This window comes from Uloborus diversus, chromosome 1 (assembly GCF_026930045.1).
Source record: "Uloborus diversus isolate 005 chromosome 1, Udiv.v.3.1, whole genome shotgun sequence".
Lineage (NCBI taxonomy): Eukaryota > Metazoa > Arthropoda > Arachnida > Araneae > Uloboridae > Uloborus > Uloborus diversus.
Window position 1 is genome coordinate 184,381,441 of NC_072731.1, and position 26,078 is coordinate 184,407,518.

General features: G+C 34.7%; 1 protein-coding gene across 1 annotated transcript in view; it reads right to left on the bottom strand.

Annotated features, from left to right (window-relative positions):
* LOC129223687 (pantothenate kinase 3-like) overlaps positions 1–26,078 on the bottom strand; it is a 58,943-nt gene that overhangs the window by 31,829 nt on the left and 1,036 nt on the right. Inside the window, exon 2 of the mRNA XM_054858080.1 lies at positions 6,671–6,786. Coding sequence (XP_054714055.1) covers positions 6,671–6,786 — 116 coding nt within the window. The remainder of the gene's footprint in view (positions 1–6,670; positions 6,787–26,078) is intronic.

The window sequence follows — 26,078 nt, forward strand, 5'->3', positions numbered from 1 at the left end:
ACCATCCCAATGTCTGCATTATTGCAAAAGCAAAACAAAGAGCGAAAATTGAAAGTTATTTTAAAAGCCTTGCTTGAATTAATTACAAATATTTTATTTGTTAACAAACATAAGATGGCAACAGTTAAAAATTTTAAATCATTGAAATAATATTTCCGATCATTTCCATACAATTAAAATCACGAGAAATAAGCAGACGATAATCTATACGATTTATCTTTCTTATTGTTGCACTAATAAAGCTATTTTTATTCGCTAAAAAATAATGATAATAAAAATAAATCAGCACCTCTTGGCGCCAAAATTGAACCAAAGCCTGTTTACATATGGATTCACATATATTCCAAATTTTAATCAGAACGTAGCATTACTTTTTGAGATAGGGCACTCACAATGGAAAAAAAGAACGGGCGATTGCGCTACCCCCTTTTTAGCTGTTGACACCAAAATAAAATCAGCTTTTATACCCACTAAGGGCTGCTTGCCGATAAATTTTTCTTTCATTCCGTTCATTATTTCTTGAGATACAGCAGTCACAATTGACGACAAAAAACGTTCTATAGCTCAACCCCCGTTTGAGTTATCGACACCATAATTAAATCAGCACCTGTTTCTGTTACTGGCAACATATGGACCAAATTTTGTTTGATTCCGCCAGTTACTTCCTGAGGAATAGCAATCGCGCGTAACTCAAAAAACGTCCCATTGCTCCACCCCCCTTAGAGGAATTCGCGCCAAAAACCAATGGGCACAAGTTAACATAGGGGCACATATGTGTACTAAGTTTCGTTCGATTTCATGCGGTAGTTTTTGCTGTAGAGCAGCCACAAAAAATTGGTCACACACAGACGTGACACACATACACACACACATACACACATACACACACACGTACACACATACACACACACACACACACATACACACAGACAGACAGACATTTTCCAAAAATAGTCGAAATGGACTCAGCACACCTCAAAACGTTCGAATCCGTCAAAATTCGAAATTCGAAAATTTGCACGAATCCAATACTTTCTTCTATATATTAGATATAGAAGAAAGTAAAAAGGTGCTGCCAGTCAACTACATTTACCTTATTCCTATCGTTAAAATTTTCATTATCATGCTATAGCGTCACATATTCATTTCAATAAGAATAAGGAAATTGAGTACATGCTAGAACTTCATAGTTTATGAGTACTTGTCAGCTGGGTGTCGAGGGGATTGGGCATAGGCTTCGTATTTCTTTGGTATCAGGTTTGAATCTGCAGTTCAAGTGTTCAGCCGATGGATTTTAAAGACAAAGAATACCGTCAGGGTCCTTGTCACATGATTGCTGCACAAGATCCCTTGAGCGCCTGCTTGGCACAGACACTCTGAGACAAAAAGAGCGAAATACTTTTTTGTTTTCGAAAAGTATTGCTTTTCAAGAACACATACCTAGCAAACCACTGGAAATGTGACATATATGTATGAAAAAAATTTCACAATAAATTTAATAAGCTTTCACAATTGTTCGGAACACATTTTACATGCCGTTTTCGAGATACAATCGATAACCACAAAATTTGGCTCCCTCTTCCCACCTTATAACTCCACTCCCCCCCCCCTCCAGTGTCGGGAACTTTCAGTATATTTACTTATTAATTACTTCTAACAATTTTCTTACTGAGGAAGTGCTGGCTTTCTGCACGTCCTCAGTTCACTTTCGTTAAATAATGTCATGGGTATGGAACTAATTCATACTGCATATACGTAGTTCTGCAAATCTTCTTCCGATTTCTTGGTAAAGGGCTGTCCATCAATGATGTTACACTTTTTTTCAACATTTTTGACTCCCACCCCATTTGTCACAAAGTACTTTTCATAAACTAATTTTTATGAACACATTCGTATTAAAAATGCTTAATGTCACATTTACTTTATTCTTCCCCCTTGTCATAATTTCACGATCCCCCCCCCGCCCCTTTAAACATCATTTGTACTGTAGTAATCCACCTATACTTCTATATTGTCCATCAGGATTGGTATATTCATTGAGGAAAGAGCAAATGCGCGATCCTTTCGAGTCAGTTTGAAAATTGTGAATGGCATGTGTTCCATGTTTTGCCATGAAACGGCGTGTTTGAAATTCAGTAACTTTCGATTGATTGAATAAAATATAACAAAATAGCATACCAAATTGAAGGAAATTCAAAGCTCTACAACTTTGTCGTTGACAATTTTCATGACTACTCATCCTGGGAGGCACTAGAAGCAAATGTTTGACAAAAGAGAGAATTTTTACGAAGATCATCGATTTTTCATAATATACCCGGAAAATTATTCGAAATTTAACAAATATGTGTAAAAACAGTTTCATAGGAAGTTTATTTAGCTTGAAGTTTTATTTTAAACGCATTTTTTTCCCCAGTTTCCGAAAGTTTTTCGAAAAAAACCAAAATTTTCTTCCCCCCTCCCTCCCACCTTTAGCTCATCCCTCAGGGGCGGGGACTTTTAGTATGTTTACTTACTAACTATCCCTAGCAATATTCTTAAGTCAAAATTTATCGCATATTCCATGCACGCAACAACGTGTTCATTGACTGGACTGCAAGACAAAGAGGTAATCAAAGATTCGGAAACGAGTGAGAGCAGAATAACCGTTATGGAGGATGAATTGATGAATATTCTGAAGACAAAAATTATCGCATATTCCTTGCACGCTACACCTCTGTTTTGAGCACTCATTAACTGGACTAAAAATCGGATATAAAAATATTTTAAACTCAAAATTGATGCTGGAATTGAAAAGAGCAGATATTTCTTTTTCAAAAAATAAGATTTTTTTTCTATTTTATTTGAAAAAATTTTGTTGATGTGTCAGGACCACTTTTCGTGGAATTGCCCTATAGCACCCTGTAACTTTGAACAAGTGCAAAATGTTCTCTAACGACCCTCTTATTTAACTCGGTCCTGGTTGATTTTTAATTATTCGCCCCTCTTATCATATACTAGCAGTACCCGCACAGTGATGCCCATACTAAAAATTTAATGGAAGTCTGTTGAATAAAAAAAAAATTGACGCCCCCTCCCCCTCTGATGTAAAATGATCATTTTTCTTTGTATAAAATGCGTACACACCTTTTCCAAAAAAAAATAAATAAATAAATAAATAAAAATAAAATAAATAAATAAATAAACAAACAAATAAATAAAATAAATAAATAGAGTTCCTTAGGAATTTAAAAATTATCTTCAAATCATTAAATTAAATTTACAGTTGCTTTAAAACTCTATTTAGCGAGTGAAGCAGTTTTTACTGTAATTTAAAATAATTTGCCAAATAAACAAAAAAAAAAAAAAAAAAAAAAACATCAAATAATATCTTTCAAATGTAAAAATAATTCCGCAACTCTTTTGCTTATCGCCAAACTCGCCCAGCAACCACTCTATCATAATCCATCCGTCTAACGAAAAAAAAAAAAAAAACATCCCGTGGAACATTCAGAAATCATCGTCAGAAAAAAAGAAGAAAATGTCATACATTTCACTCGGATAAAACAAATCAAAAGTTTATTTTCTTTCAAAACAAATCGCCAAAACAATGAATTACATTTACGGCAGCTTTAAAACAATAATTCTAGACTGAACTGCTCAGCGCCTAACGTGCCAAGCAACCACGCTACCGGAACCCAGCCCTTTTGCGAGTGAAGCGGATGTTTTTTCTTTGGCTGTAAGCAAATGTTTCGCCAAACAAATAAAAGAGCATAAAATCACATTAACAGTAGCTTTCAAATCTTTATATATTAAGAGCTGCGTTGCCCGGAAAAATTGTGTCAAGTGACATATATTCAACAATCAGGCTTAAATAAAAGAAAAATAATAATAATAAAAAAAACATTCAAAATTACCCTTCCAAACAGTGACGATAGATATTAAAATAAATTTAAGAAAATAAAATGCGAAAGATGGATTTTAAAAGCGTATAGTCATGGAAACACGAAATAAAATAAGTTTACGAAATTAAATGCAAAATAAGGAAAGAAACAATGGATTCAAAAAGCGTAACCGTGGAAACGCGAAAATAAAATGGTTGACAACCTGAATCAAAATGACATTTTTCCAACTAAAAACGCTTGTAACTTTTTTTTCTTTGAAGATGATAGAAGCTAAGTTTTTCGACCATAAGTCGAGAGAGATCTGGAGTACAAAATGTCGCTTTTTCCAATGATGTCAAAAAGAAAACTGTGGGACAATTCCTTCACTTTTTATTGATTTATTTAATGAAGAAAGTAGTGCCTAAATTTCAGCTAAGTCTAAAAAAGTTCGAGCTAAAAACGCAAATTACTCCCGCCATAATTGTTAGAGCATTGAAACAAATTGTTTAGAACGCGGAAAATTCTACCCTTTTCAACGATACATAATATTAATATGTGCAAGTAATTTTTCACTCTCATATTCGGGAATGTGGGGTGTGAAATTTGGGCCTAAATCGGAATAAAAAAAAGAAATATTTATCGGATTTTTTTATAGCCTATGTTACTCAGTAAGAAAGCACTTTTCATATAGTGAAGGAATTTTTCAAATATGTGCAGTGGTTCCGGAGAATTACATCGAACATATAAACACACAAAAATTCGCCCTCTATTTTTATAATATTAGTATAGATCAGGGCTGTCCAACTGCAAAAAGCCCACGGGCCAGAATTCCAGTCACTGATCACATGGTATGCCGCACTTTGAGAAAGTTGAACAATTACCTCTTACCTCTTATACAACAACAATTAATAGTTGAATTAGTAATCGTAAAACAATGAAACAGAAGGATTGCAAAACAATTTGCTTATATTTTAATGGGAAAACTGAGGCCGATAGGCCGATCCGCCTTCTTTAGAAGGAAGGAGAAGAAGTTGAAGTCTTCTTAAGAAGTTGGCGCGCCGCATGCGGCCCGGAGGGCCGCCAATTGGACAGCCCGGTTATACATTAATCAACAAAGTACAGTCACATCATTTATTACTTATTCAGAAATATGTTCCTTCCTTTTATTTCAACTTTTTCCCACTTATCCTAAGCAGTTGACAGCAACAAGTGACTGCAATTACATCATTTAAAAATAAGTTCCTTCCTCGTATGCTTTAATGACATTGTCTCTTCTGAACGACAACAAAATATTTCCAAATAATCGTATTTTGACCTCGATAATCATTTCTATTTTAATCTCACGGAAAGTCTTTTTACGATAAATACTCAAGCGAAAGTTCGAAAAGAAAAACCGTCCACTGTAACATTACAAAGTTCTTACCGCAGCATTTGTCAACTCTTGATCAATTCTTTATGATACTCGTATATAGTGTTAATTACTTGAGAGTTGTCAAGTGTCACTTTTGTAACAGTCGCTCCTCCATTCATTGTTGCCTAATGCCTACTTGAATGCTGGCAATCACAAAAAAATACAAAAAGTATTCTAAACTCTGACACTATACTACGTTGAATGAGAGAAATGCGTTGCAAAACTTTCAAAGGCATTTAAAGCATTACAAAAGACAATATACGAGAATGATTCTGAAAAGGAATCTTGAACATAAGAAATACTGTTGTCAACATAACTTAAGCCTAGACTACAGACCACTGAGAAAAGATATAACTAAAATTAAAAATTTTAAAAAATCCCGACTGGGTGACAAATGTAGAATCAAGAGTTGAAAATTGAAAATCCTTTTAGAAGCCTTGTACTGTTAAAAATCTATTACAAGTATTTTATTTGTTAGCAAATAGATATTGGTAACAGATAAAAATTTCAATCATTGCTTTTAATTTCCTTGTCGGCCAACAATGAATTCAGTTACCAATCGCGTGAATAAAGGCTCAGCCATATTTAAAATCTGCTTTAAAAAATCGTTATAATTCGAATTCTATACAACATGGAAGTTCCAAACCATTCTATCAGACGTAGAAAAAAATACTCTTTGTTTTGGTACTAAATTTAAAACATGAATATTGTTTAGAGGTTTTTAATTAATATCTTTGTTAATTAATGTCATCCGAAGACGAAACCTAGCTAAGAACGCTCTCGATCAACTCTCCTTTCGAACAATTTTATTCATTTATTATTTTTTTTCAAAATCGGTCCATCCGTTTAGGCACTAGAGTGCCACAGACAGATGCATAGACACGTCAAACTTACAACCCCCTTCCTTTGTGTATCAGGGTTAAAAATAATCGCTAAGATTAAAAATGCTCCGTGGAACATCTATAACTGTAAAATTAAATCAGCAAATAATTTCCAGTTGTTTGAAAACAAAGCACTTACGAATATTTTGAAAATATCCTCCTTTTCCAAGAATATGATCAGAAGGCTTTTTTGCGAATTTATTGAAGCGCATTTAGTGAAAAATCCTTACGTGATTGAAAACAAATTGATGTCATATTTGGAATCAGCGCACAAAATAATAACAAAGTCTGTCATCAACAGTACAAACACTTTTTCTAGATCCAAAATTTTCAGGCCAGTGTTGATTGAAAAATTGTAAATAACACTTGAATTTTTCAAAAACAGCTGACTAAACTGTTGTTTCTTATGTTGAGCTGAAGAAAATGTTGCGAGAATATTTTCCCCGTGAAGCCTTAAAAAACTTTTATTGCTTTATTGCAATTAAGCTTTAAAGTGCAAGCTATAACTAACAACTTACGATGGGTATTTTCGCTATTTGTGCAGATAGATTCTTTAACAGTATTCATACGCACACCGCAGTTGCCGAGCGTCTTGAATAGCTTCTTGCTGGTCTCCATGCTACTTGATGCAGCCCTGAAAAAGTGAAAAAAAAAAAGCAATGTTTCAATCAAGTAGGAAATAACTTAGAAGAAATGCTATTGGTCGTTAATAAAATGACTGGTAATAAGATTATAAAATCGAATTGAAGACCTCAGTACAAGAAGGGAACAACTCAACTTTTTCCGGGTTTTCTGTTTTACATTGAAATGAATGAAGAAAGTTTCTTACTCTGTGTAAGAACGGAACATCTCCAACTAATTTTCCATAAGATATTAATAGAAAGAAGCTTTGACAGGCTACGTTCCAAGAAAAGAACCAGGGGCGCCGGCTTGCTAAAATTATTGGGGGGAGGGGGCGATCTTTGAAGACGTCAGGCGAAAGAATGGGATTCGGAGCATTACCCCGAAATTTTTAGAAATTGAAGTTTTAAAAATGCAACTTTAGACCGTCTTTTAGCAATGTTAGAGAAAGGTGAGGTTCGAAGGTTTTCACCTGAAAATTTTTTATAGGCTATGTTTCATAACGTTAGAACAAGGGGTGGGGCTTGGAAGCCTATCGAGGAAATTATTCGAAATTGGAAGTCTTAAAAATGCGGTTCTGGGCCGCCTTTAATGACCTTAGGGGGAAAGATGGAGTTTCGTACTCTCCTCTCAAAGTTTCTAGAAATTGAAATTCTTAAAACATAATTTCAGAGTATCTTTGTTGACGAAAAGGGGGCTTTGGAGACTTTCCCCCGGAATTTGACTTCTTTTTAAGTGCAATTTTAAAGGTCATCAGTCACAAATACCTATAAAGTTACACTTAAAAAAGGAAGGATTCCGGGGGAAAGTCCCCGAAGCCCCTTTCCTATAACTTCAGCATAGATACTCTGAATTTAAGAATTTCAATTTCTAAAAATTTTGAGAGGAGAGTACCAAACACCATCTGTCTCTGCATCAGTCACAAAAGGCAGAGCATTGCACCCTAATGCTACCTCCAGGCTACTTTCCTAGCGTCATGCAGTAGACATACATTGATTGGGGCTGTAAATTTAAAACCAACTTTTGAATTCCTCCAAACTCCCCCCCCCCCCCCCTCGTATTTGACGCACCGCAAAGCAGTCCTCTTAAATCCTGAAAAGATAAGTCAAGGCGGACGATAACGTCTCTTCGTATATTAAATAGAGTCTTTGCCTTAATATTTAGTTTCACAAAGGCTTGCAAATTTATTAAATGTCACTATTCTCAATGACAACTTGATAAGCAAAAAGAAATTTGTCTTTCCATAAAGTACTCCTCCAGCAAAAGCACTCGCCATTCCCTCTAAAAAAAGTCACTCAGAAACACAAATTATTGCAACCCCCTCCCCCCCCCCAAGCCCAATGGAGTCGGCGCTAGTAAAAAGAACGATAGATCCTCAAAAACTCCATGTTGTGTGAAACTCATCCAAGTAGTATGCAATTGTGGAGAGCCAAATTGGGCAAGCATTGAATTTGCAATTCAAAATCGCAATTGTAGACAAACTTAAAAGATTTTCACGGAAAGGGGCTCTGGAACTCTCCCCTGAAATGTTTCCAAAATCGAAGTCTTAAAATCGGCCTGAAGAAAAAAAAATCTTCGTATAATCCACGGATAATACGATGCAAAAACATGAAGTTTTGAGTTAACACACAATTTTTGCAACAAAATTAAAAACGTGAAGAAGTAATAACTCCTAAGAAGTATTCAAAACTAATATAAAAAATTATGATTTCCTTCCTATTTCGTTAATTACTTGAAGATAATGAGTTAAGAAAGGAGCAAACGGTCTAATATTGTGCAAATGAAGGCTTGTTCCTTTAATATATGTTGCTTATTTTACATAGCCTGAATCGCGTAAGGAAGAACATTCAAGCTATGTAAAATAAACAACATACAGGGTGGGTAACTGTCTCAGCGAATCCTGCTGTAAATATTGAGGTTCAATGCGCTGGTGTAGAGGAAAAACGCAAATAATCCACGGCAGCGTATAATCCGCACCTCATTAATTTTACTTTTTTTAACAGATAATCCGCGGATTATACGCAAGAAAATACGGTGCAATTCATTTTTTTTTTAATTTCAAGCACGTACGCACAAAAAAGGAAAACAAATAAAAAGGTAAAAATTATTACCTGAAAAAAGTGAGGGGGCCCGGGCCCCCTATGGCCTCTCCCATGAGCCGCCACTGGTGATAAGTTTATTTCCAAGTATTTTTACCCTTTATCATTGTTTTTTATTTGTTCCAATGCTACTCTTGCGTTTGGGTTACTTTGGCACAAATTGGTTTCCCCATTTAAAATCATTGTAGAACTAACTAACAAGAGCCAAAGAAAGAAAGAAAAATATTTATTTGAAAGAAAAATATATTTTGCAAAAAGTTTGTGCCCCAAATAGCTGTTTTAAGGAAAATTATTATTTTTTTAAATGTGTGTGCATACCAAGTTATTGTTCAAAAATTACCGACGGAGAACAGTCATCTTTTCATCAGTCTTGGAAATGGAATAATTTTATTAAGATAACACCATTCTTATAACAAAAGATCCTAAATTTTTGGTCACTTCAAAAACTTTTTTGGTGCATTCCATAATTGCAACATTCATTCCTTCTTCTCTCGCACAAACAGCTATCTTTGGAAACCTGAGCTCATTTCATTCTAAAATAATAAAAATTCCGTAAACTTTCCAACAAATTTAAAAATATTTGTAAGAAGTAGATGTAGTTAGGTAAACCTTTTTCTAAACCTCACGCAACTTTTAATTCCTCTTCATTTTCCATAATGAAAGCCATGCAACTGAGACCTGATGAATTGAGTCTGCAATCTCCTACTTCAGCCATTACCGAGAATTCCAGGTTTTTTTTCTTGTGTTTTTCCTGTTTAGAGTCTTAGTTTTAGCTATTCTTTACTTTTTCAAATCTCTCTGGTGGATTTTTTCAAGTTTTCATGCTAAGCCAAAGTAGGTCGTAATTTTTAGGTTGTAGAGATATGATGTCATTGTCAATTTTTAACAAAAAAAAAAAAAAAAAAACCTAAACAGAAATGAGAAGTACAACTATACTACGGCATAGAGTATTAAATAGTGTTCATAAATAGGTACTTAAAAAAACTCTTAGCCTGATGTAGAACCGCTTCTACATGGAGAAGTTTGAAAGGTTATGAAAGCACATGTTAGCACAAAGAACTTAGAACCACTAGTGTTGCTTCTTGAGTAGATCTATAGAACTGCTTGCTATACATAATTGAGTGTTTGGGGATGCTCTCTAGTTGTATCTGTCAAAATATGTTGAAAAAACTGCGCCCCGAAGGTTGACAGAGGACGTTGTATCTTTTTTCCCAGTTAGGCCAAAGAAGGACCTAAGGGCCAAAGTAGCCCGCGTTTACGGTAGCAGATAGTTCGAGTTTTGGGAAGTTTCGAAGGTTTCTGATGAGTTTGGGACCCATGAAAACTTCGAGAAAAGGGAATATTCGAATTATAGGGCTTCGAGTTATCGAGAGTTTACTGTGTCAGGATTGTCGTTAGACTAGACCTCAAGTAAACGAAGCAAATACTCAAAGATTCAGGCTCTCTTGGAAAAGCTTACAGACCTTAATATCAGCGATAGAGAACCTATGGAACGCGTGCTACAAGGTGGAATATGGTACGTGCTTCTTTGGCCCATCACAAGCACATACAAAGTTGATTTTATTCACTGATACAGTAGAACCTATTGAGAAGAGATAAAATAGAGGGAGTGAAGACTTTCCTTCGTGAAGCATAAATCCCAAGTCAAGTGATAGATTTTAAAGCAACGCATTGGAAGAAATAGGTTTCTTTCGCTAGTTTCATGCAAAACATGTCAATCATTCGTTGGTTTTGAGTCATATGACTTGGCTTCAGCTTTTGCTGAACCAATGATTGGACTTGCGCTCTCCATTTACAAATTTCTGCTCTAACGGTAGAGCCTCGCTTATCCGGATCAAATGTTAAGTATTTTTTGAAAAATAACAGCATTACGAAGCAAAAGCAACCTATCTCCAATAGTCCAGTCAATGAGTGCTCATAAAAGGGGTGAAGCGTGCATGGAAAATGCGATAATTTTTGACTTCAGGATATTTTTAGGGGTAGTTAGTAAGTAAATATACTAAAAGACCCCACCCCTGGGGGGGGGTGAGCTAAAGGTGGGAGGGAGGAGGGGAAGCAAATTTTGAGTTTTTTAATATACGTCGGAAACGGTGGAAAAAATGCGTTCAGAATAAAAATTCAAGCTAAATAAAATTCCTATAGAACTGTTTTTTACACATATTTGTAAAATTGCTTGTAATTTTCAGGGTATATGTTATGAAAAATCGATGATTTTCGGAGAAATTCCCTCTTTTTGTCAAACATTTGCTCCCAGTGCCTCCCAGGAGCGGTATTCATAAACATTGTCGATGACAAAGTTGTAGAGCGTTAAATTTCCTTCAATTTGATATGCAACTTTGTCATATTAAACCACTCAAAAGTTAATGAATTTCAAACACGCACATTCATAGCCAAAAAAAAAAAAAAAGGAACACTTCAAACACAACATTCAAATTTCAAACTGACTCGAAAAGATCGCGCACTCAATGAATCTTTTCTCAATGAATTCGACAATCCTGATTGACAATGAAGAAATACTTGTTGATTACTACAACAAAGATGATGTCACGCTTCGAGGGGGACGGGGGGGGGGGGGGGGGGGTTGGAGAAATTGTGACAAGGGGGAAGAGTAAAATGATGTGTGACATCAAGCATTTTTTAATAAGAATATATTTATGAAAAGTAGCTTACAAAAAGTACTTTGTAACAAAAATGTTTAAATAAAGTGTAACATCAGTTATATATGGACAGCCCCTTACCAAGAAATCGGACTAAGATTTGCCGAATTAAGTATATTCGGTATGAATTAGCTCCATACCCATGGCATTATTTAACGAAAGAAGACTGAGAAAGTGAAGAAAGTCAGCACTTCCTTAGTAAGAAATTTGTTAGAAGTAATTAATAGGTAAACATTCTACAAGTCCCCGACCCTGAAGAATTACATACAGAGATGAAAACAATAATAAATTATCATGAGTTATAAAATGACGTCATATTGTAGTCATTTACAAAATATTGCTTAAATTCAAACAAACAAAAAAACTGACATTAATAGGGTATGTGGGCACCCCTCATCTGCGTACAAAGTTTACAGAGTGTACCCACGCTTTTATGAGGTGATCAATCACCACAGAGTCGAGTAACCGCCATTCCTCATGTAGAGCCGTTTCCAACTCTGTGAGAGTGGTTGCGGTTTGGAAGCTTGTACTAAAAACAAGGTCAAGGCCATCCCGAAGGTTTTCAATGGGATTAAGGTCGGGTGAGTACGCCGGCCAGTTCATGCGCGCAATACCCTCACTCTACAGGTAGTCGTCAGCGATGGCAGCTCTATGAGGAAGCGCAATATATCATCCATTAAAATGGAAGCAAGACCTACTGTTGCAGCGTAAAATCTCACAGTGCAGGTCGGTTTGATACCCCAACGAAATCCCTGTCCAGACTATGTTTCTTCCATCTCGGAATGCATAATGTTCGGTGATGTTCTGGGGCCGATTACGTTTGCCATGTGCTCTCCAAATCCTTACACGCTTGACATCGGGTTGCAGAGCAAATCTTGACTCATCTGTGAACATAACAATACTCCATTCCAACACAGTCACACTGACATGTTGGCGGCGGCACTTGAATCGTGCACCTCTGGATTGGACTGAGAGAAGAACACAAACTCATGGTACCCGGGCATACAGCCAATTCATAAGTAGCCTTCGGAGCACAGTAGTGGCAGAAATTGTCTTACCAATGGCCGCTGCATCTAAAGATGTCACACGTGTGGATATCTCTCTTCGGTTCCACTTTTCTACAACAGCAATATATCAATCTTCCCCGGGGTTTGTAACCCTTGGGCGACCGGTCACAGGTCTTCAGAAAACTGTTAGGCTCCTTAAAAATTGTTTCCATAATCGTGAAATGGCAGAGGGATGAACACAAAGAAAGGAGCAACATTTGTGACTGCCTTCTTATACGACTGCCTTTTTTGCACATTTCTCGACAGGAAATCGTGTGAGAGAGAGAGAGATTTTGGATGGGCGGGGGGAGGTTACCTAACTTATTTCCATACTTCTATCTACCTATGCAGCGAATTGCAGCTTCTTCAATTCGGATTGCCTTCCAGAAATTTACAATTTCCTTTCCGTGCTTAACTTTTGGCAGTGAGTGTAGTTGATGAATTCAAACAGAAAAGTGCCTTAGTGCACCTTCATTTTTTCTTATGATTTAAGTCCTAGAAATGTAGATTGTAGCTCCATAAGGCCATGTGACGCAAAAGCTGGTGCTAATTCAGTCATAAATGAGAGTGATATTTGGTTGGAGAAAATTCTATTTCTTCAAAAGGTACCGTGAGTCGAAAAAAGTTGGAGAACCCCTGGATTACACTTTTTAGCTTTAGCATACTTTTGGACAGTTTAAGACACTTTCGGACACTTTTGGACGGTTTTAGACAGTTTTGGACGGTAAAAACCACCTGTCTTGTCCTAAACCAGTTTCGTACAGTCCAAAACCCAACCCCGCAATTAATGTAATAATGTATACGCTTTACCCTATGTAATTTGCTGATAAGGCCTAAGTATATAGGGGATGGTTGCCGTCAATGAACCAGTTCCATGTCTAAACCGCGAAGATATTTCTCGTGTTTAAACAGACGCGTAATCAATTTTAGTACCTTCCTTTGTCAGAAAAAAGTCTACTGCAGAGTCATCAAGTAGCTAAAATTACTTCTTCATATTGTCAATCGGTCAGTAAGATTTCTACCATTATCTAACTAATTATTGAGATTTTCATTTAGTTATAATATGCTTTGAACATCACCGATCAGTTAAACGTGAACATTGACTTAAAAGAGTATCTTTTCAAGTACAATTCCCCATACTTCATATGCTTCATCATGATCCATCACAGCAGTAACACCTATAAGAATATTCAAAATGGAGCAGTTGCTATCATTGGACCGCTATGTGTTTTCACGAATGAACCACCTGACAAAGGAAAATCGCAAATATTGTTGTAACTTCAGCTCAATTACCTTTGAAAATTGCTCGATAGTTATAAAATAAATATTACAATAATAAAAAAAGTTTCTCAGTAGCTCATGAAAACTCTTTTACTTTATTATAATTTCACCTTTTTTTAAAATATAAAATTGATTAAAAATTTAAAAGATAATAATATAGTTTCAAATACTTTTGCCGTTCCAGAAAAATGCAAAAATTAGTAAAATATGGCCCTTGGACAAGTGAGATTATGTAACGTGCTACAGTAGCTTACAGAAATGGTGGTGTGGACCTTAATGAAGTCTGCCGACAATATCGAGTCCTGAAAACAACTTTAAACAGTAGCAGGGAAGATAAAAACCGGATTGTTGTTACCTTAGTCACTTATTAGAAATTTAAGAGATAAGCCCTCCAAAATAGGAATATAATTAGTGCCTCATATTTTGAACTAGAGAAGACGATTTTAGAATTACCTCCAAATAGTTGGGGAATTGGCTTTTCAAGAGGCGGAGAAAAATAACGTGTCCCTCAGCTTTAATTAAGACAAAAACTAAGTTTAGTACAATATTCTCCTGTAGTTTGAGACTTAAGCTTCTGGTTTCAGTAATAAAATCGTCAATAAGTTCATTTTAGAGAGCAAGTACATTCTTGCGTAGCACGAAAATTTTCAAAATGGATTTCACAAAACTCTCAATAGTTCAAAAGAGGTAGTAAAGATATTAGCTAAGCATGGCGTTGCACAGGTTGGGAAAATATCAAGTGGTGAACGAGGTGTGATGACAACAGGTGTGTGTTGTATGAGTGCTGGTTTTTTGCATGTTCCTCTTATCCGAAAATTAAACATTTTAGAAAATAAATATCTTTTTCTATAGCTTATTTTTATTTGAAGTGTTTATTGATCGCCTGTTATAAATATTCGTAAGTTAAGCATTGGTTTTTTTAATTTGAGAATGTGGTCCATCGATGGAAATCCGACGATCCATCCATAGCAACCGGTTGCCATGAATAGACCACATGCTAAAATATTTATTTTTAATTTTCATTCTTTAATGTGTATATTTATCATGAAAGTGAATATTATTATTAAAAGAGAAATATACCGAGAAATTGTTCCTATAATTAACGTGAAATTTGAATTCGATTTCCTTTCGAAAAAAAATCGAAAACTGTTATGTGGTTCATTGACGGCAACCTATTCCTATGCGAGTATATTACAGCAATTCTGAATTGCTAATTTCTCAAGCTCTTATTGTTTTATTTCCACCGAAAATATTGTTCATTTCTTTTTTTCTCTCTCTCATCATTTTGAAGCTTACAATAATATTTATGAATAAAGACCGGTCTGATTTCATTTTCCTTGAAGTTAATGCACTTTCGAAATATTTGGGAAAAACACTTAAGCTCATCAAAAACGAATCGAAAAACACAGTAGGTGAAAATCCATTTTGTCACGTCAGAAACAATTGCCATTAAGGGAAATTATCCGAATGAAAGACACGTTGGACGATTTTTCCTCCTAAAAGCAAAAGCATTTTCATTGCTTTGTAGTGGTACAATAAAGTTTCCTCAATAATTCTACGCTTTAAAAGTTTTTAAATAGCACTTACGATCATTAAATTCATTTCCTTCAATCAAATGAGCAAATAAAAAAATATTTTTTCGTTGATTATTTAAATTTATGATTACGAAAGACAGTGGCGGCGATTGGGGCTAAGTGTGTGTGCTAAGTGTGCGTGTGTGTGGCGGGGGAGGGGGCAAAAAAAAAAAAAAAAAAAAAAAAAGACATAAAAGCCTTATGACTTTTAGCGGCAGCAAAAAAAAAAAAAAGTACAACATTTTGTTTGGGCTGGTTTTGAGAACATTGATGAAGATATAATAAGTAGAAATTAATGCTAATCTCACAACTTAACTCCCGTTTTTCCCCCAAGATTTTGATGATTTTTTTACAGAATAACGTTTCCCGAAGAAACATTTCGACATGAATCAGACTTATTATTTAGCCTGAAGTATTTTGAGGCGTCACAAACACTTGGTAATAATTTTATTGAAAAAATATGCCTTGTTTCAGTAAAACAATTTATTTACAAATATTTAAACAATGAATAATAAAATAAAAGTTATTGGTATGCTAAATAATGTTTCGTGTAAACAGACATACGAAGTAAAACAATCACGTTTTGAAAATTTTGAATAGGGTCGTTTACAAAATTTTAAAAGTATTTTTTTCTGAAAGAGCATGCTTAAAAACATAACATCTGACCATTTTTTTTAATAATTCGTTTAGCTTAATATTTAAAAAAAGATACATAAATCGGTGCGCTTTCATTGTTTAAGCTTCTGCCGATGACATCACAAATGATGAAATTCCATTCAGTGTTGCCATTCACAGAGCAAAATATTTAATTCGCATCTTTACTCACGTGTATTGGCAACGATATGGTTGATAACAAGCGTAGAGCGCAATTTTAATTCGCTTCTTGATTATTATAACGTGGAAACGCAGTAGAAAGATGCGCCAAGGAACATCATTTCTGACGTCATCAGACCACGCCTTGTTTGAAAGATCGGACATTTTAAAAAATTAATTAAAAAGTAATTGTTGGGAAAATAAAAGTATTTTCTGGGTGCATGTTTTTTTTTTTTTTTTTTTGCTTATTCTATCAATTTCAGTGACAAAAAGTACTATTTTTGACTAAAGGAAACAACCCCATTCTGTTTTTTTTTTTAAATATAATTTCTAGTTTTGGCTTCTAAAGTGGAAAATAAAATATATTAATTAACCATGAACAGTGGTCCCCGAGTCGCCGCCACTGACGAAAGATGACAATGTGGGACAGTCCACAACCTTTAGTGAACATAAGCAAAGTCGTTCACCGTGGGCGGTTTGTCAAACAGTACACGTTGCGAAAGACATGGCCAGTCAAATTATTTCGGCATTTCAATGTCTTTAGCAAAATTAGGGGCTCCACACTCAGCTCGCTTCGCTCGCTAACATTTTTTTTTTATTTTGAAACAGGATTTTAGAATATATATGTATGAAAAGTAAATGCAGAACCTCGGGTTAACTGAAACTGTCAGGCATTGAGCTAGACTTTTAATTTTTTTTATTCGCAGTCGGTGTTTAACTGAACACTTGAGACATTATTTCAATTTTCATAAACGTCATTTAATTCATCGTGGAATTAAATCAAAATTTTGTGCAATGAAAGTCATTTATATACTCGTACTTGTAAAGATTAATATTCAGCAAAGCATGCGCTTAATTCATTTAAGCTTGGCTTTAAAAAGAGCTTCCTATTAAAAACTCACTATCACAAATTTTGCAGACAATCTATAAAAAATTCTGAAACTGTATGAGGCTTTAAATTTACATGAAGCTTGAAGAAATTATTTTATACGTTTCAGTTCATTTTGAAAACATTTTTTATTAAAATGTTTTATTATTTTTTACAGAATGTTTAGGCTCAACACAAGAACGAGTTGATGTGTGCATCACATGACTTCCTTTTACCCCAATTTAATGTCATTTCCCCATTACTGGCAATTTTAATGTGATTCAATAGTTTACTCTCTAAATATCATCAATAGTGGCCAAATTGAAATCAGATTTAAAAAAAAAAAAAAAAAAAAAAAAAACTCGCCAAATTTGTCACAAAGTTGGCGACAAAACTTGGCGCCCAAAAGACTGGCGATATATTACCAAGTGTCCGCCAAATTATAACACCATTTGAGTTTGCATTGAAATTAACATTGATTTCCCCCAAAAAAGGTGTAAAAGACCCCCTTTAAAACATCCGAATGCAACCAAAAAGAGAGGTGCACAACTAGACCCCACTAGGAGTCCACGTACCAAATTTCAACTTTCTAGGACATACCGTTCTTGAGTTATGCGACATACATACGCATATCCGCACATGCATGCATACATACGTACATACGGACGTCACGAGAACAGTCGTTGTAATTAACTCGAGGAATGTCAAAATGAATATTTCGGGTGTCTATACGTTCTTAGGCACTTATTCGCGTGTGGTCGGGTTGAAAAAAAAAAAATTCAACATTAATTCGGGGGTGAGCAAAACGGTAATTAAGGCCGAATTTTGAGTGAAAATTTTTTCGCGAATACAATAATTCCTTTTTTGTAAAAGGGAGTAAAAATAGTTAACTTAATCCAGCGGTAAGCAACCTGTCGATTGCCATCGACCGGTCGATCTCGAGCCCATTTTGAGTCGATCGTGGCAATATTATGAGCCCTGCTTTTTGTCTGAATAGAATTATTGATTTCTGGAACAAAGTTCGGTTTAACGTCTAAATCAAAAGTTTTTTGAAAATTTGCCAAATTTTTTACAGTTACGAAATTCTTTTTTAGTCACTATTTTATCAATTTTAAAGCAAACATTATACTTGTGTCTGAAATTAATTCTGATATTGGTTAACAAAACATCAGTTTTGCAATTTAAAGCAACTGCTTAATAAGTATCAAGGTATTCTTTATAAGAGTTGATCTATAATTTGAAATCAGCATAGTCTCAACTTAACCCTGTATGCAAAACATCCGCTTTAGTCTATATTGTAGGCATTATGCCCCTACCCTCCCACAAGTCGATTTTGTGTGTTCACATTAAATTCAGTAAGCAGATCTTCAGTCAATTTAGGTTGCTGATCGCTGACTTAATCTGTAGGAATACATTCTAGTACTATTAGCTAAAGACAATGCACATTTTTGAATGAATCAGAAGAATGAAAAATAAATTCTAACTTCAGGCAGAGTACCGTTACACATCTGGTTGCCCCGAATAATGTTAATGATCTTCTATTAATTTCCCATTTGAAATGCTATTACGTAATACTAGATCCATTCTACGTAAGAGGAAAAAATAATTAAAAGCTCTAAGTGATGCAATCGTTAAAAGCAACTGGAATCAAATCTGAGAAATAATTAAACGGCACTAATTGCTTTGTTCTGCTTATGAAAAAAGCTTATGACTTGTGCTAGTGCAATGTACCTTTTTTCACTTCGATAAGAGTATATCCTGGGGAAATGAAACCTGTTGTCTCTTTGCCCTTTTAAATGCCATTTAGTTTTCGTGAATATCGTCAGGGTACTTTTTTTTTTTTTTTGTATGAAACCGATTTTTTTCTTAACAGTGGAAGAAAATGGAAAAAATCGAAAGAAAAAGACAGGAAAAGAAAAGATCAAAAATTTCAATTTGATGTAATTTCTTCAAAAAATCAACACATTAGAAATTAATTTTTCCACCTCACTGCTGAACGAAATAGTGTAATTTTTTTTAAAGGGGAGAGGGTGCGCGACAAAGTGAAATAGTTAAGATAGATTACAATTTTTCCAAATGAACAAATTGGATATTTATTTTCAAAACCACATAAAGAGTGAGAGAGAGCAAAGTGCTTTGTACTTGAGCTTGGAATCGAAATATTATTTTCCAGTTTCGACAGTAAATTTGTACCTTCGAAGAAAAAAAAAAAAAAAAAGGCGGAAAATTGTATCATTTAGCTTTATTTGGCAAAAAGTGACATAATAAAATATTTTTTTAAATGAAGTGTAGAGACGGAGTGGGGATTTAAAAAAAAATTGGGACACGATTTTGTCTAAATTTTAGATTATTTTTTGAACAAATAATATCAAATATCAATAGAAATAAAAGCTGCTATTTTGAAAATGTGCTGCGTTTTTGTCATCTTAAGACCTACGTTTATTTGTTGGTAAATATTTGTACATTGCGAATAGTTTTCTTTGCATCCACTTTTCATAAGATCAAAAGAAATGGGTCATGTTACACACATTGCTGGATTTACCTGTTAGCTAAACAAGCTACAGCTTAAGATCCCCGCTTTGTTAAGAGCCCCTAAATCCAGAGAGAGAGAGAAAAGAAAAGAGAGCGATTCGTTCCTGAAAAATGAAAAGTACTTGAAAAAATTAATTTCGTTTCTAAGTGCTCAAAAACCTTGTAAGTTTGGAAAATGTAATTATAAAATTTGAATTTTTAAATTTCTAACAAATGGAGGAGGAAACAAAACTGCAAAATTCAGCTGCTGTATCAAAAATGAAAAAAATAATTTTTCTCGCATTTTTGAGGCTTGAGATAAATGTGACTGACATGTTTCATATCTTGCAATTTATTTAATCCCGAATTCAGTATTTTGGAAGATCATTTTTATTGCGCGATTTTATCTTACTTCTACTGCACATAGTTAATTTGTTTAGCACGAGTAAAAAGTATTTCACTTTCTCTATTCTTTTTTTACAGTACTTGAGATCGAAAAAAAAAGGAAAAAAAGAAAGAAAAAAATGCTGTTACGAGAAATCTTTAGCTATATTTATATTTTAAATTAAAACAGATCTTTCTTGCACAGTTTCTGTAAAACTATACAGTCAAGTATTAAATTTTCAGAGACTAGAAATTGCGAATAAACTATAATAAATAATTTTTATTGTTCTTGAGTCCTTGAAAATAGCTAAACAAGTTTTTGAAACTCTTTGAAAAGAGCTTCAATTTTATTTCTTACTAGTGGTACCCGCACGACTTTGCCCGTAGTTGAAAATTAACAGGTCATTTGGTTCGCCTGCATCTTTACAAATAATGGATGACGAATTTCTCGCCAATTTGCTATGTTCATTTGCTCGCCCCCATGTTGCGGTTTAACGTTATGATAATTTCGTGTTTTATTCTTCCACGTTGTGATAATTTGTTTGGTAAAATTTTCTTAAAATTGGAATAGAAAAAGAACAAAACCGAATTTTTGAAAAATCGTTTCGAGGTGCACACTCTATGCTACAAACTAACTTTGTGCCAAATTTCCTGAAAATCGGCGGAACGGTCTAGACACTATACGCGTCACAGAGATCCAGACATCCAGACAAACAGAGATCCAGACAGACTTTCAGCTTTATTATTAGTAAAGATCAAGTGTTAAAACCATTAATTATCCGAATGGCCAGGATGTTACGCTCTCGTACCTAATTTCTAAATCTCTACACCATTTCTTTTACAGCATTTTTTACTATTGATAATTTTGCATTTAATTCGGTGTTGTTTTTGTCGGTGTGTTGGGGAGATAATCAATAACTAAATTAAACCGAAAGCTGATGTGATCAAGTGACAATGCGTTATCTTTCTCCTCCCTCGAGTTATTAATATTTATACTCACTAAAATCAAGTTGTATTAATAATATTACACGCTTTATTGTAAAAAAGCAATCGAAAACTTTGCACTAAGGCATACGTAAAACGACACAACGTGTATAAAGTACAAATAAAGTATTAAAATAGAGTTAAAAACTCAGCAAACTCCTGTTTAGGGGCTATCAAATGCAAGCCTTCATCAGTGCATAAAAGAAGAACGAAAAGTCCACCAATGTAAACCAAACGACAAATGAACAAAAAATGGAAGGAAGCAAAGTAAATGTGAAAGTAAATCATTAACTACTGAACAGTAGTTAATGATTTGTCGAGTACGCCCTTTTCCCCTGGTGTTTGGAAATCTTATCTATAAAAACTTTTTTCTGTTTGTGACGTTTTCCCGCACTATAGGTGTCGTTGCTATTCTGTGAAGCAATGTTTCCGGTTTCCATGTTCATTTACTTTGCTTCCTTCCATTTTTCGTTCATTTGTGGTTTACATCGTGTGGACTTTTCGTTCTCCTTTTATGCACTGATGAAGGGGCTTGCATTTCACAGCCCCGAAACAGCTGTTTTCTCAGTTTTTAACTCTATTTTAATACTTTATTTGTACTTTATACACGTTGTGTCGTTTTACTTATTACACGCTTTATTTTTTAGGACTTTCGTTCTAAGTCCGAAAGTTTTAAAAGAGCAATACCAGTGCCGTTTAAGTAATGATAAAAAAAAAAAGATGTTTATTATGAATGTATTTGTCTCTTAAATATCGTGCTCTGTTATAAATACCAGCATTTCTACAGATATATCAGCATTCGAAGACCCAGCGGTAATGATATTATAATTGAGGTGATGGTATGAACGGCGTTCATTTCCAGTATTACACATGAAGTTACTTAATTGTACTAAGATACCTGTGACCTTTGCATAAAGTAAATGAAATGACAGCAACTAACTAGCATGATTAAAGTGAAAAATTAACGTAAATAAAGCACAAATTCTCAAGAAAATACAGCATATAGCTATTTCAAGGCTACAATGGAGGCTTCTTCATTAGTGCAGAAAACTCACCACACAGCCTGAGAAACTCGTTGAGTTCTCTCACGACTTTCTGGTTATGTGTTGAGTTTTTTGCACTGATGAAGAGGCTCCATTGTAGCCTTTAAGTAGCTTATGTGCTGTATTTTCTTGAGAGTTTGGGCTTTATTTAATTTACGTTGGCTTTTCACTTTAAGCACAAAGCTTATTTGACCATTTTTCTTTTAACTAGTAGTGTGTCCTGATTTAAACGAGCCTATTTTCACGCATGTTGATTTTCTAAAGACAGCCACATACTGCCGTACGAGACTCAAAAGTGGAATCAGCAACTGCGCTCAAAATAAGAAACTTTTTTTTTTGTTCTTCGCCTCCACGTATTTGATTCAGACGTCACTTTATCGGTACTTTAAAAAATATATTTCTCTCTCACTCATAAATGACCATAAAACAATAAAAATGTAAAGTAATTAATTTAATATAAAACAGATTTAAAATTTTTTTTTTTGCAAACTGTTTTCAGTAAAATTCCAACAATTAATTTTTCAACAAAAATATTTTTTAACTCCAGAACCTTTTTTTGTGATACGTCAGACGATAAAAGTAGGAGAAAAAAATACATACGAATTTCCAAAAAATTTCTCTACATACCATAAAGCTTTTAAGAGAGGGAGATATCAAAAACTATGTACTATACCGAAAACCGATATGAGCAAGTGACGGTGCGTTATTTTTTCTCCTCTATCGCTCTTCTCTCTCTTTCCGGAAACAATATTTTTCAACTTATTTCTTTTACTAAACATTTACATAATACTTTAACAAAAAATCTTTTGTTGTTTAGTGGAAAAGATTCAACTAATGTCCTGCCGGAAATTGATCAATGTGGCAACTTTGAAAAAAAAAAAAAAATAATAATAATAATAATTGTACTTAATTTGAATTCAAATTATGTTTTTCGCAATCACGAATTGCGACCGGATCCTACTCATTGGGGGCTACTGTTTCTAGAAACAGCTTCCGTCCCCCCAAGCCTTCCCCTCCTCTTGGGCGGTTACGTGTGTATAGTTGTGTGTGTGTGTGTGTGTGTGTGTGTGCAGGCGTGTGTGTATGTGTAGGCGCGGGTGCGTGGATGTGTAGGCTTGTGTGTGTGCGTAGACCTGTATGTATGCACGTAGGCGTGTGTGTGTGTAGGACATGGACGCCACCGACCAGAAGAAACGGATTCCAGGAGGCAATGCTCGGAGCCGCGCCGCAGAGGCCAGTGGGCGGTGGCGCTGGTGTCCCTGGTTCAAGCTGGAAAAGGAACCAAACGCCAAGGACGGTGAAATGAAAGCAATAAGCAATCGTGATTGCTCAAAAAAATAGTGATTTTAAAAAGTTAGGCATGCAAAAAAAAAAAAAGACTATCATTTAGGGGGTAGGGGCTCAAAAAAAAAAAAAAAAAAAATACGAACACGCACATGTATAAATACGTAAATGTATTTATGAAAGACAGAAAGACCTTCCCCTCCTCCACCCCGACTTCCAAAAGTTTTGTGTAATTATGCATTTGCGTTTTTTTTTTCAAAATATATGTTTGGAGTATCACCAACGCTAGGGCCCTCCCACTCTCCCACCCGAAAAACTTCGATTCGACGGGACTGTTTTTGCTCAAAGTTTTCGCAAATCATTTCCAGTTCCATTTTATCTATTCACTCATCAGCATAAAAATAAATAAAAACTATAATTTTAATCTTACAAGGAAATAAAAATTTCTTCTTTTAACACTGTGCCCTTAACAGCTGCACTTCAGACCTATTTTGATCACTATTAGAATGCGTTAAGTACAGTTGAACTGGAAACATTAATAACAGCTATCTCTTGAGCGATCGCTCAAATGTAAGTTAATCAAGCAAATGTGTGTCATGCAAGGCCAGCGGGGAGGAACACATAATTCACGTATAAAAAATATACTACCTTTAATTAAATATTCTTCTCATCTTCCCGACGATGCAACGTTCTGAACCTTGGTATGTCGGAAAATCGATGACCGGAAACACGGAGGTAATTTTAATTGTTCTCTTACAAATACTATAAAGAGATTTTCCACTGACAGATTTTTTCAGTGGTTCGTTGTTATGTTATTGAAGTAAATATAATTTCGAACGCATAAAATTGAGAATTTCATTTTCTTCGAAAAGAATCGAAAGGAAATTCAGTTGAAAATTTCCTTTGGATTATTCATTTGTAGTCTAAATAGAGTCAAAGTCAGCGCCAAGCATTCGCCGCCGTGCCAAATGCGATGAAATAGTAGTAAATTCGGAGAAAGAAACTGATTTGGCGAAAGTAAAGGCAAACGGAAAATTCTCAGAAATTTCTACAAACGAGCTGATGATCATATGAATTCCTTTCACTCCAATTTAATGTCATTTCCCCATTACTGGCAATTTTAATGTGATTCAATAGTTTACTTTCTAAATATCACCAACAGTGGCCAAATTAAAATCCAGGTTTTAAAAAAAAATCGCCAAATTTGTCTCCAAGTTTTCGACAAAACTTGGTGACCAAAAGACTGGCGGTATAAGTCCGCTGGCAAGTGTCCGCCATATTATAACACCACTTGAGTTTACATCAAAATTAACTATGATTTCCCCCAAAAAGGGGCAAAAGACCCTTTTAGAAACATCCGAATGCAACCAAATGGGGGAGGTGCACAACTAGACCCCACTAGGAGTCTACGTGCCAAATTTCAACTTTCTAGAACATACCGTTCTTGAGTTATGCGACATACATACGCACATCCGCACATACATACGTACGTACAGACGTCACGAGAAAACTCGTTGTAACTAACTCGGGAATCGTCAAAATGGATATTTCGCGTGTCTATACCTTATCCACGTTGTCGAGTCGAAAAAAAAAAACTCAACATTCATTCGAGGGTGAGCAAAATGGTAATTAACGTTCGATTTTTGAGTGAAAATTTTTTCGCGTACTTTCTTTTTTGTGAAAGTTAGCAAAAATAGAAAAAAGGTTCTCTCTCCGATCCTCAAAATTAGTTTTTGTAATTCCAGAAAAAGCAACAACAAATTGGGAGCTTAGTGTCTTGTACGTTGTAATTTAACTTGAATGTTAGTGAATATTTGATTTAACAAAATTATTCATTTTTTTCCTGATTGGTTTCCTAAAAATTAAAAAGTCACAATTAAAATTTAAAAAAAAATTAAGTCTTTGGCTAAGAGTTTTAGAATTTGACTAGGATTTTTAAAATTTGGCTAATTTGTTGACTTGCAATTTGAAATCTCTAGCGCGGGCTCTGAAAGTCTTAAAAGTTTTCCGCCGTATAAAGCACAAAAGCAATATTTACCGTCGAGCTGAACACGAGAAATAGTTTTTTTTTTAAAGTTTAACGGATGACACTTCAGATACCCCCCCCCCCACTCTCAAATAACTATAAAACATTATATTTATGAAAAATATGACACAAAAGAACTACACGGTGACAATAACTCAGTTTTGCTAAAAAGCGCAGACGACTTCTATGTTTAGCAAGTCAGAAAACAATTTTCAGCAAATAAAGTGAAACAATTTTCAAAACTTCATATTCATGCGTAAACCGTCTGTAAGATCGCTTAATCAGAAAAGAAGTGCTGGAGCTGATCTCATTACAGGTTACTCCCTGCTATACATTTATTTACTAGAAATAAAGTTAATGTTTTCTCACAAAATTTTCCCATGAAAATATTTTGGAGCAGTAAAATTGATTTACGGCTCCAAATCCTAAAAATGCTACATGCAGATATAATTAGGATAGAACAGATGCTTATAGTCTATTAAGGGTTTAAGAAAACGGCAGCTTTACTCCCTGCAAATTTCTCAGTACCTTTTCCATGCATGGGTAGAATAAATATTTATAACACATTATATGCTGCATTATTAAATTTTTTACCTTTAGCTACTATGGATGTTCAGCAATAAATTATAGCAAGTTATTCACAATTTTTTTGAACCGAAATTTGTCAAATAAATGAACCCGGAATTTCCCGGTAAACCAGGAAAAGAACTCATGAGTGATTTGATTCTGGCATAA